The sequence below is a fragment of the Nanorana parkeri genome, unplaced genomic scaffold (assembly GCF_000935625.1).
Source record: "Nanorana parkeri isolate BGI_ZX_2015 unplaced genomic scaffold, ASM93562v1 scaffold922, whole genome shotgun sequence".
In the NCBI taxonomy this organism is placed as follows: Eukaryota; Metazoa; Chordata; class Amphibia; order Anura; family Dicroglossidae; genus Nanorana; species Nanorana parkeri.
The window spans coordinates 435,052-446,721 of NW_017307190.1; the positions used below are offsets into that span (position 1 = coordinate 435,052).

Genomic DNA, 11,670 nt, shown 5'->3' on the forward strand with positions numbered 1-11,670 from the left:
GTCAGTTTTTTTTTTTTTTTTGCAATCTGTCTCAATTTGACTACTTCATGTCCTGTCGATGTACAGGAAGTGACTTATCTTTGCTATGTGATGGATATCCCCTTTTTAGTTACGGGAACAAGTGTCCCAATTGGAAGACCTTCTGAAAATACTAGTTTCCTGCCATTATAAAATCACTGATTCCTACATTTGCTCTGATATTCTGCCTTGTTCTGGGTCACTAACTCCAAGGTATTGGATCAAGCTTGAATTTGCAGAAAGAGTTAAGCAATGGTGGGCTTTTTAATGTTTTGTTTACACTTTTACAGACACATTTGGAAATAGCACTTCACACGGCACAACGAAAAAAATAATAGAAAAAAAAGTATTACCTTTTTTTTAGCTGTTTTGTGGCAAAAAGTCTAAATCCATTTTTTCTGAGCACCTTCAAAGTTATCTGTCCTTATAGAAAGACTAAGGGCCGAAATTTGAGGATTGTTTTTTTTCATTAACATACAACAGAGAAGCCAGGAATTGTAACCTTTTCACCCCTCACAGCCTCTCCTAACATTACAAAGAAACAGAAGAAAGTAGAAACTGATACCATTAAGAAGCCAAGAAACCCTAACCTTAGTAAAAGCGACACACTGCCACCAGCATTTTTTCGTTTCAATTGAGAAATTACTGAACACAAAATATGAAACAGCGCATATAGGATAAACACTGTAAATATGCAAAGATACAATAATAGAATTACAGGTTGCCAGGACCAAATCAAAGAACAATCTAAAGACTAATGCATAGAAATGTGATAAGTTTGGAGCATTCAGGGCCCAGCTGAATGCTGGGTATGCCAATAATCCTAACAGGAGTACAAAGGGAACATAGGTGGACCTGCACAGCAGTGTTGACTGATCAACATCGGGATCTAAGGCAGACACCCAGATTGTGTAGCATCTGTTGTGATTGGAGCAGCTGTAAAACCTAGGCTGATCGGTGCAAGCATAAATAGTAGCAAGTCCTGATAACTGGATGCACATATATAGGGGGAAAGTGTGTTGGGGAAAGGGGCAAAAACCTAAATTGAGTATCCAATGTGTGTAGTTACAATGTAAGAAGTCAGAGGGTAAGTATTACCTGACCCAAGGGGACCAAATTTACGCATGGTACTATCAGTTTGCACCGTCGCTTCTTATGTGATATTACCCGTTTGACACTGGAGGTGATCAAAGTATTGGGTAGCCAAGACTTTGCTATCTCCTGTTTTACTGCAGTCAAAATGTGGAGAGAGTTAAAGCGCAGTGGAGGGAAGGTCTTCCGGCTTACAAAGTTAGGGTCTTTCACAAATGGCATATGCAATATAGAGTAAGCGAAAAAATACAATCTCAAAAAGCTGAGGCTATCAGGCACTGCCACCACACATGGAAAAAGGTACCAAGGTCCTTGCAACCCCTAAAGCATAACGGTGAGCACTGTAAATTGAAATGGCCACATGATTGGATAGCATGTACCAGCAAAGCATACAATTGTAATTCATTTCCTGCATAGTGCAAGCTGCATTTTGTACTTGACCAGGACTGTTGCCACATGTCTTCATCCAGGGGTGACCCAAGGTCACTTTCCCGTTTTTGAACATAAGAGGGAGGAGCAGCGCCCAAGGGAGTAAGGAAGAAAAGATTATAGAGAGATGGCATGGGGGTTATTTCGGCAGATCCGCTCAAAGGAGGATAGTTTCCTAGAAGTGAATTGCGAAGCCTGTTTAGTAATAAAGTTCTTAATCTGGAGGTGCAATTGATGGAGGTGCCCTCCGCACACCTTTCAGCAGTCCCGCCCAACAATCAAATAAATGGTGCTCGAAGTAACTTCACGGATGGCACCGTGCAAAACACAAGATTGAAGAAAATAGGTCACCAGCACTCCATAAGTTAAAATGAATGAGTCCTTTTAATGGACAATGATGTCACAGAAATCCAACATGAGCCGACGTTTTGGGGCCACACAGGGTCCCTTCTTCAAGGCAAGAGATGTGGTCACATCTCTTGCCTTGAAGAAGGGACCCTGTGTGGCCCCGAAACGTCGGCTCATGTTGGATTTCTGTGACATCATTGTCCATTAAAAGGACTCATTCATTTTAACTTATGGAGTGCTGGTGACCTATTTTCTTCAATCTTAATCTGGAGGTAACGCAAAAGCTCCCCAGGAGGGAGATGATATTTCTCTCATAAGTAAGGGAAAGGTTTCACACCAGATTCAGTTTGGGACCTCCTGAGGTCTTGTGTAGACCATGCAGCAAAACAGGAGGGATTGGAATAAGCTGGGGGGAAGAAAGGGTTGTGCAGGAAGGATAGTAGGGGTAGGTGAGGGAAACTAAACCAGCTTTCACTTTAATCCTGTCCCAGAGAGAAGTAGGTAATTGGGTTAGGCAGAGGAGGTCTGCTTGGGGGACAGCCAAAGAAGATTGGCGACTGAGGTCGGTTTAAAAAGTGATTGCTCAATGTCCACCCAGCATGAGGTTTCATTTGTGGCATGATACTTGGTGAGGTTCCCAACCTGGGCAGCCAGGTAATATTTCGAGAGATCTGGGACTTCCGAAGGTAAAGGGTTTGTCGTGGGACCCTGGATGTTTAGATTTCCAAATAAAGCGGAAGACTTGTGTCAGTACAGACCGAAAGTCGAAGAAGGGATCGCAATCGGTAAGACCCGGAATAGGTACAAGAGTTTGGGTAAAAAGGACATTTGCACTGCCGCTATCCTGCCCAGCCATGAGAGGTGGTAGGTAGTCCATATTTTAAGTAAGCCCGAAAGCTTCAAGAACATCCCAGGATAGTTAGCGGTCTACAGTGTCTGATTAGGATGGGGCCGGTTTGATTTCCAGGTAAGGAAGGTAGTCTGTTGACCCATTTAAAATATGACATTTTAGACTGGGGTGCCGCAAGATTTTGTGGGTGCTGTGACTAAAAAAAAAAGGTTGAGAAATGCTGCCTGACACCCTGGCTTCCGGCTGCTTCCTGTACGCACTGGTCACATCATTTGGCTGTACTGCAGGATCCTGGAAAAGTGAAAGATCCCACATCATGTGAGAGGATGATCCGTCATTGTACAGAGCGGTTCTCGCAGGAGTTGCTTTCCCAGGATCTACTAGACGATTTAAAGATTTATCAACTCCAGCCTTGCCTAGGAGAGTGCAGCAGAAGTTAGAGTGTGGGTATATTGTATTTTTCCTTGCCCCCCTCCCCCCAAATAAATAAAAGGCACTTCCCAAGACCAATAAAATTAAACATGGGGGGGACATCCACCCTCCATCTCTTCTTCTTTTACGCTGTCCTGGGTGTCGGTGATGTCGATGATCCTTCTAGTGGATCCCAAATCCCATGAGAATATACTCCTGTACAGGGCTGGAGCACCTGCTTGTGAGATTGGGGACCTTTCACTTTCCTGGGATCTTCTATTTACATCTCTGTCTACAGGCAGCAGACAGAAGGTGAAATCTAAGGTACATTACAAAGCTAAGGACCTTATATTGTGAACTCCTTGAGGGAAGGGATGGATGTGAGTTCATATAACGTAAAGCACTACATACATTGATGGTGTTAAATGATTACCTTTAATAATAGTTTTCTCTTAGGACATTTTTAGGGTGGGGGCTATATGGTCCTCTATAAATGGAGCAGATACAGTCATTTGAAGTTAAAACATACACGTGCCAAATGTAATTTGTCCCCATCAAGGTTTTAGTTCACTGAGATAATAAAAGAACATTATTGAATCTTTTCTGCTCCAATACACTGAGCACAGCACACAACTCCAGTGTAACCTCTCCGGGACCGCCAGAGAGGTGTGTAGAACACAGAACATGCGCAGTGCGTGTCTGAGAGGCGGGAGCGTGCACGCAGACGTGTGACGTCTTCGGGACTTCTTGTGCTTCACACTGGAGGAAGTTGCGACTTTGCCCACAGATAAGATGGCGATGGAGTGACATCCGGGTTGTTAGTGGTGGTGGGGTCACCCCTGATACAGACACACGCTCGAAAACCATGACAGCCCGAGGGACCCCCAGCCGCTTCCTGCAGAGTGTTCTGCGCAATGGGGTGGGCAGGTACGTGTGCCAGCTGAAGAGACTCACCCTTACCTTCAGCAAGGACGCCCAGCCCTCCCGAGGAGCCAGGTAACCCGCCATCTGCAGTGCATAGTGTCAAAGGGTTAACAGTGTGTGTGTGTATAATGTGTGTATATATCGTATCATTCTGTGCACGGCAGTGTATGAATCTACTGGGCTTTATAATTACTTCTGTGCCCAGAATATACAGGTGAAACGCGAATAATTAGAATATCGTGCAAAAGTAATTGCAGTAAGTGCTGCAAAAGGGGCCCAAACCAAGTACTGAGTACATATGCATGCTTGTACTTTTCAGAGGTCCGATATTGTTCTATGTACAATCCTTGTTTTATTGATTGCATGTAGTAATCTACTTTTTTGAGGTTGTGGATTTGGGGTTCTTGGGGTTTTCATGAGCTGTAAGCCATAATCATCACAATTATGACAAATCACGGCTTGAACTATCTTGCTTTGCATGTAATGAGTCTCTCTCATATATTAGTTTCACCTTTTAAGTTGCATTAGTGAAATAAATGAACTTTGCACGATATTCTAATTATTCGAGTTTCACCTGTATATCATACATTGCAACGCAGGTCACAGAGCGTCCAAATCAATGAGTCCAACATTCTATATAATAGGGGTAACCTTAGAACTCCAGCTTTGCCAAAAAATACAAATCCCATCATGCCTCTTCCTCTTGGAGCCAGGCCTGTGACTGTCGGAGAACTGCAATTCCTCATGGGACTTGTAGTTCCACAACAGCTGGAAAGCCGAGGTTGCCTATCCCTCTACTATAACATTTAGTCCTTGTTGACACTTCACCTGATCCCCCCCCAACCAAAACTGTGACTGACACCTACCCCTGGCCCATTCTGTTTTGTAGACCTTCCCACACAGGATGGGGGTAGAGGTCAATCACAGGTGGATTGGGTTCACACACTCCTCACTATGTGTAGTGCTTCAGCTGTCCGCATGACAAAAAGGAATCCCAATATTTTCTGTTGGACTTATTCACACCTCTGATGCAGGTTCTTCTTTTGGTGATGGATCCCCATAGACTTCAATGGGAGCTCATGAAAAAATATATGTAACATGCCCTTTTGTGTGTCGTAGTGCATGAGAACAAGCCCCCAACCCCTAACAACTTATACTGTATTTCACCTTCATTGGCCAGAACAAAAAATCAGGCATGAGAAATGTGACCCAAAACATGCTAAAAAAAGCAGAGCCATGTGAGCAGGGAGATCATGAGTAATTGTATAAAAAAGCAGAATGTGTCACTTCTTGTAGGATTGCTCTCTCTGACCTGCAGTGTCCATGTGCGTTCACACCTAAGCATCAGTGTTTCAGGCTTTCTTTGTAAGCATTTCTGTGCGTCAATGCGCCTTTAGCGTTTTGCGTGGTTTTCAGCTTGTCCTCACCTCCATTTTGTTCCCTAGTTTTTTGTGTTTTTTTATGCCAATAGGATGGTTGGCTCTTGTTTGACAAATGGATGACTACGCGCTCAAAAATGTGTGAAACCGCTTGTGTCGCTGGCTTACAGGCATTTTCATTGATGTCTATGGGGCCAAAAGTGGAGAAATCTGCAGAAAAGTAGCTCGTGTACTTATTCCAGCAACAGGCGGCTTGCTGCTGGCAATGGGACGCTCAGGTGTGAACAGGGGCCATTGAAAACAATGGATTTTCATTGGTTGAGTGTTGTGAGGCTTAGCCCTTTGCGCTACAAAATGCCTAGAATGTGAACAAGGACTTGGGGGCTCATTCACACCAGGATTCCCATTGACCAGCACAGGCTCAATCAAGGGCACATAGAAAACAATTGTTCCCCCATTGTGTTGCTGCCTTGAAGTACATTGTATAAAAAAAGCAGTATCTCTTCATTGTTATGCAGCACAACACATGGGGGGTATATACAGATGAATGAAATGTCTTTTTGTCACATTTCAATAACTGTAAATTAGGGATGCACCGATACCAATTTTTCGGTATTGAGTACCGATTTTTTTTTTTTCCAGTACACGCTGATACAGATAGTCCCATTAAGGAAGCCAGGTGGCGTGCAATGACTTGCCACCTGGCTTCCCGATTAGCAGGGATGGTGTTTCCATGCTTCCTCGTCACCAGGTGACAAGAAAGCATGGAGCTGGCTTTCTGGCCAATCAGAAATCCGGGCGCCATGTAATGACATGTTGATCGCCATCCTGATTGGTCAAGAAGCTGGCCAATCAGGAAGCCGGGCAATAAATGGCGTCCGGCTTCCTGATTGGTCAGACAGCCGGCTTCATGCTCCCTCGTCACCTGGAGATGAGGGAGCATGCAGCCGTCTTCCTGGCCAATCGGAAAGCAGAGGGGCGTATAATGGCATGCTGTCCGGCTTCCTGATTACCCGGGAAGCCAGCTCTATGCTCCCTTGTCACCATGAGCTTCCGGTATCAGGAAGCAGGGCGCTGTGTAAGGACTCGGTGCCCGGCTTCCTGATACCGGAAGCTCAAGTATCAGGCTAGGCATTGGAGCATTTGGGAGAGGGAGAGTACTCGCCCAAATACTCCGTATCGGTGCATCCCTAATTTAAATAGCAAGTGAAGAGTAAACTGTCCAGTGTGGTGTAACAATTGTGGAAATGCAAGACTGCAGGGAATTTGAGAGTAATCAGTTACTACACAGGAGAGGATTTACTACAAGTGTGGGGGAAAAGGTTCAGCATTAAAGCCACAGAAAAACAAATATCTTTAATGAACCAATCGCCGTACAAATAACGCACAAGGGCAGAATGATCATTTACAGACTTTACTGGAGGTGTAAATAATCATTATGCAGATGGCAGCTGCAAAGTATAAAACTCTTACCTTGCACACAACACCCAGTGCGCTCTGTAAATGATCATTCTGCCGTGGCTTCAATATATTTCAGCTTGCCAGTCCTTAGACGAGGTGCTGCACTAGGGTCTGTGGCGATGGGCTTTGGGTTCGTGTTGATGTCATCAGTCTGAGACAGTGCCAAGATCATTCAAAATTCATTGGCAGATGCACCTGACCTGCAGTTAACCTCTGTCTGACCTGCTAGAAAGCAAGTTTTTCATAACCGTAGACTTGTATAAAAATACAAATCCCATTTCAAGGAAACAAAAGCCCAAGTGTTGTAGTCGATCTAGGCCTTGGGTCACAAGGCAAAGTGACCGTATCTGCTTACAGCACACCCAACAAGTTATACTGCCCCACTTTGTTGCCCTATGAGACAAGTGTTCCAGGCAGGCGACGACTCTAAAGGTGCCCATACACTGCACGATTATCGTACGCGATCGGTTTTTCGTACGATGTAGAGTGTATGGCCACCTTAAGGGCCTGTTCACATGAGTTTCAGGTCCGGATCTGCAGACGTGGTGCTACTGATGCAGTGCGTTTTGGCCACATTTTTGATGCGTTCCAGTAAAAGTGGGGCTGTTAGTATGTTAGCTGCAGCGCGTTTTTGACGCGTTTGCGTTTCCTGACCGTACAAAATGTGATATGCAGTATTTTTCTGTCGTAAGCTGAACGGACTGCGCACGTGAGAACTGTAGCCCATAAAACACATAGGGATACATTGGGATGCATTTTGAGTGCAGCAGCGTACGGATCAGGTCAGCACAGAAAACGGACGTCGTGTGAACAGGCACTAAAGCTTACCCAGGTGAACTCTAGCAGGGAGATGGAGCAGGCAAGTGGGTAGGGTCCTGTGTGGTGTACTAAACTTCCATAGAGCCAGTTTCATCTGGATGAGAAGGGGTTAGCTGTAGATCCTGCCCCCTCCCTGTGTACACTGAATCGTAGGATTCAAGAATTCCTCTGCAGAAGTTGGAATGTTGCTCAGATTTCAGTGTCTGCAGTGTAATACAAACACCTTTAGTAGCATCTTGTTTCATTTTTAGATAAGAGATTTATCCGCACAGTGCTCCCCCCTGCACACAGAAGTGTGGAACTCTGCAGTTAACAGTGTACTGAATGGTATAGTGTTTCTATGTGTGAATGCAGTGTTGGGAGGGAGGGGGTGACTTGTAAGATATTTGCTGCATACTGAAATTGTGCTTCAAGAACGTAATTTGTTTACATTGAAGAAGTTCAGAGGGTCTGGATAAATCTTTAGGTGGAATAGTAAAACCCATTTAATGCTCTTTTCTCTACTTCTGATTTTCAGGGAATTTATTGAAGAAAAGGTCATTGATTTTGCCAAGCAGAACCCCAGCGTTGTTCTGTATGTGAATCCCAAGCCATGCAGAGTCCCCAAACTGGTGGGGGAATACTGTAAGTATTAGTAATCGATCATTTATTTAGGTTATTATTATTATACAGGATTATATAGCGCCAACAGTTTGCACAGCGCTTTACAATATAAGGGAGACATTAATATCACTATTCAGGACAAGATGGTAAGGGGGGCCCTGCCCCTGAGGGCTTACAATCTAAAAGGGAGGGGAAAGTGATACATGAGGAGGTAGCTGTGTGGGGATGAATTGTTTGAGAAAGTGATATTTCAGTGGTTAGGGTGAGGTGGGATAGGCTTCCCTGAAGAGGTGAGTTTGAGGGATCGCCTAAATGCAGTCAGAGTGGGAGATAGACGGACAGGTTGGGGTAAAGAGTTCCAAAGAATGGGAGAGTCTCTAGAGAAGTCCTCGAGGCAAGCATGGGATGAGTTGACAAGGGAGCTAGAGAGCAGGTCTTGGGAGGAGCATAGGGGACGGTTAGGCCTCGTTCACACAATATGCAGTGCGTTCTGGCCGGAACACACTGCCTTGCATTGTGGGCGGCTCACTTTTTTGTTGGGCAGAAGTGGGCGGGGCCATTGAAGTGAATGGCACCATAGCCATGCCCTCCAGCCGCAATGCGATCGCTCGCATGGCTCATTGTGCCTGCAGTCTGGTGCGATCAAGATGGCAGGATTTGGATAGGGATTGGATGTGGGGAAGAAAGGTGAGGTCTGAATAAAGGATGACACCTAGCACCTTGGCATGGGGGGGGGGGTTGTATAGTTGTGTTCTCAATCATGATCGAGACGCTTGGGGAGGGTGTGTGGGGGGGAGGAAATACCATAAGCTCAGTTTTTGAAAGATTGAGCTTTAAGAAATGTTGTGACATCCAGACTGATATCTCCGTTTGTGATACGTAGAGATGGTAATGGAAGCCATGTGAGGTGATTAACTGACCAAGAGAGGGGGTGTAGAGAGAAGGGGTCCAAAGGACAGAGCCTTGGGGGACCCCAACAGAAAGGGGAAGAGGAGAGGAAGATGTAGATTTGTAGGTTACACTAAAAGAGAGCTTAGGTAGGAGGAGAACCATGAGAGCAGAGTCTTGTAGGCCAAGCGAGTGGAGTTTTTTGAGGAGCAGTGGGTGGTCAACAGTGTCAAAAGCAGCAGAAAGGTCTAATAGCCGCACTAAGGAGTAGTGGCCATTGTTTTTAGCTGTTAGCAAGTCATTAGTGAGTTTTAGGAGGTGGAGTGTAGGGGCGATAATTGTCAATCAAGTTCTGTCTCCTAAATCCTAGCAGTTTCAAGAATCAGTCCTGTGCTTTAATTGACAATTTTGCCACTCGGGGGATAAGGTCCATTGATTAGAACAGTACCACGCTCTCCTTATCCAAACATTTTGCAATCCGCAGGATAAGTTCTACTGGTTATTCATCCCAACTGTTAAGTTGTTTTTTTTTTTTCCATGTACTAGTGGTCAAATGTTCTTTTCTCCATAAACAACCCCCTTTCCCTGTCCTCTGTGTGGCCATTGAGATAAACAGGTCACTGTCCAAATCTTATATGTATAAATATACCCAAGGTCAACCATAAGTATTCATCTCCCCTCCCCTTTAAACAAGCCTATTTTTTTTAACCTTTAATCATAAGTGAGAATTCCCATAACAAAGTGGAACGCCAGTGTGCACACACCACAGATTAAGCAAATGACCTCTAATGGTGATTGTCCTAGGTATGGATTGCGGCTGTTTACTGTATAAATCATAGCTTCTCTCATCCCAAAAACTACAGGCAGTGCTCTTCTTCCAGCTCTCATACAGTGAAGGGATCCTGTCATTTGCACTCCCTTTTCTCATCCCTTGCATTCTGTTCAGAGTTCAAGGCATTCTGTGAATGTACAAGGAGAGATCATATCATTTACCCATCCCTCCTCTCCCCTTTTCCATTCACAGAACACCTTGAACTCTGTCAACAGAATGGAATAGAATGATCAAGGAGAGGTAGCTCTTTAAATGTAAACCGACTGCATTGTGGCAACCAACTAGACTTAAAGTGACATTAAACCCTCAGATTTTTTAACATAAAACAATAGTGTAATGTGTGCCTTTACTGTAATCCGTGGTGGTTTGCCTTCTCTTTGCTGCTCTTCCTATTAAATCTGTATCTCTTCTCATGCTGGGCAGAACTTCTGTTTTGCAGCAGACTGCCTTGTCTCAGGAATGGATACACGGTGTCTGTGTATAGGCTTGTAACCTGAGCCAGCACTACAGGAAGAGGCACTCAGAGGGAAGTTCTCCCCAAGCATGAGAAGACATGAGGATTTAAAAGGAAGAGCAGCAAAGAGAAGGGAAACTACCATGGATTACAGTAAGGTACACATTACAGTATTGGTTTATGTTAAAAAATCTGAGGGTTTAATGTCACTTTAAACTTGCAAAGGAAAACGACAGTGGGAATCTGAACGTTTAAATCTGATGCCTTGGGTATAAAATTTTATTTCAAGACTCTGACATATTTGGCTATTGATAGTTTTAGCAGCGAGTCTAAATGAATATTAAATACTTTTGTTCCTTCCTTCAGTGAATGGGACTGTCAAAGAAGAAGCCATTAACAGCAAAACTGCAGAGCAAATAGCACAATTGGTTCAGAAGATGGCCGACCAGTCAGGTCTGGAAATCATCCGTATCAGGAAGCCTCAACACACAGACAACCCTAGCATTCAGGGACAATGGCATCCTTTCACCAACAAACCATCTTCTATCAACATGCAAGTGTTTGATGCTTTCAGCCAACAGACCAAATCCCAACCATAAATATTGTCTTGTCTATCTCTCTGGTCTAGAAGTGTCCATACACGGTCCAATCCTTACACGTATGATTCTGATTTTAAACTTTAGACTGGGCAGGGTTACACCGGGATGGAAACAGCAAGAAGCATGTTGATACATATAGAGGTTTTCCACTTTTGGGGACATCACTGTGTATACAGGAGCTTTTGACGAGGTTGGGCAGATCACAGCAGGTTCTGGTAGCACCGTGATACAAGGACATACAGAGATGTCACAATGCCTACAGTTCTCAAGGAGAGAGAGCCGGCCTGTCTACTTCTATACAGCTTGGACTAAAGGTTGAAATGGTGTAGAACTTTACAGTCCTGTTCTTTTGTACTTGCAATAATGAGTTTTTTCATGTATCAATATTAAAATTTTCACAATGTCTGTTGCATAGTATTCATTTTTAAGCCATTATCTGGAAAAAAAAAATTGTAATATAGATTTTCTGATGCAAATCATCTGCTCCTGCTGTGCGAGCATTCACCTTCCAGCCAAAACTTTTTCAGGCTTATGTTTCTTAGGACAACTCAAACCAAAAGGGT

The 11,670-nt window shown here is 44.2% G+C and overlaps 1 protein-coding gene across 1 annotated transcript; it reads left to right on the forward strand.

The window, feature by feature from the left end:
• Positions 1 to 3,973: 3,973 nt before the first annotated feature.
• Positions 3,974 to 11,138, forward strand: MRPL43 (mitochondrial ribosomal protein L43). Its single transcript, XM_018566159.1, has 3 exons — positions 3,974 to 4,144; positions 8,249 to 8,355; positions 10,875 to 11,138. Exons 1-3 carry the CDS (start codon positions 4,014 to 4,016, stop codon positions 11,105 to 11,107), a joined length of 471 nt encoding a protein of 156 aa, XP_018421661.1. The 5' UTR covers positions 3,974 to 4,013; the 3' UTR covers positions 11,108 to 11,138.
• Positions 11,139 to 11,670: the final 532 nt, after the last annotated feature.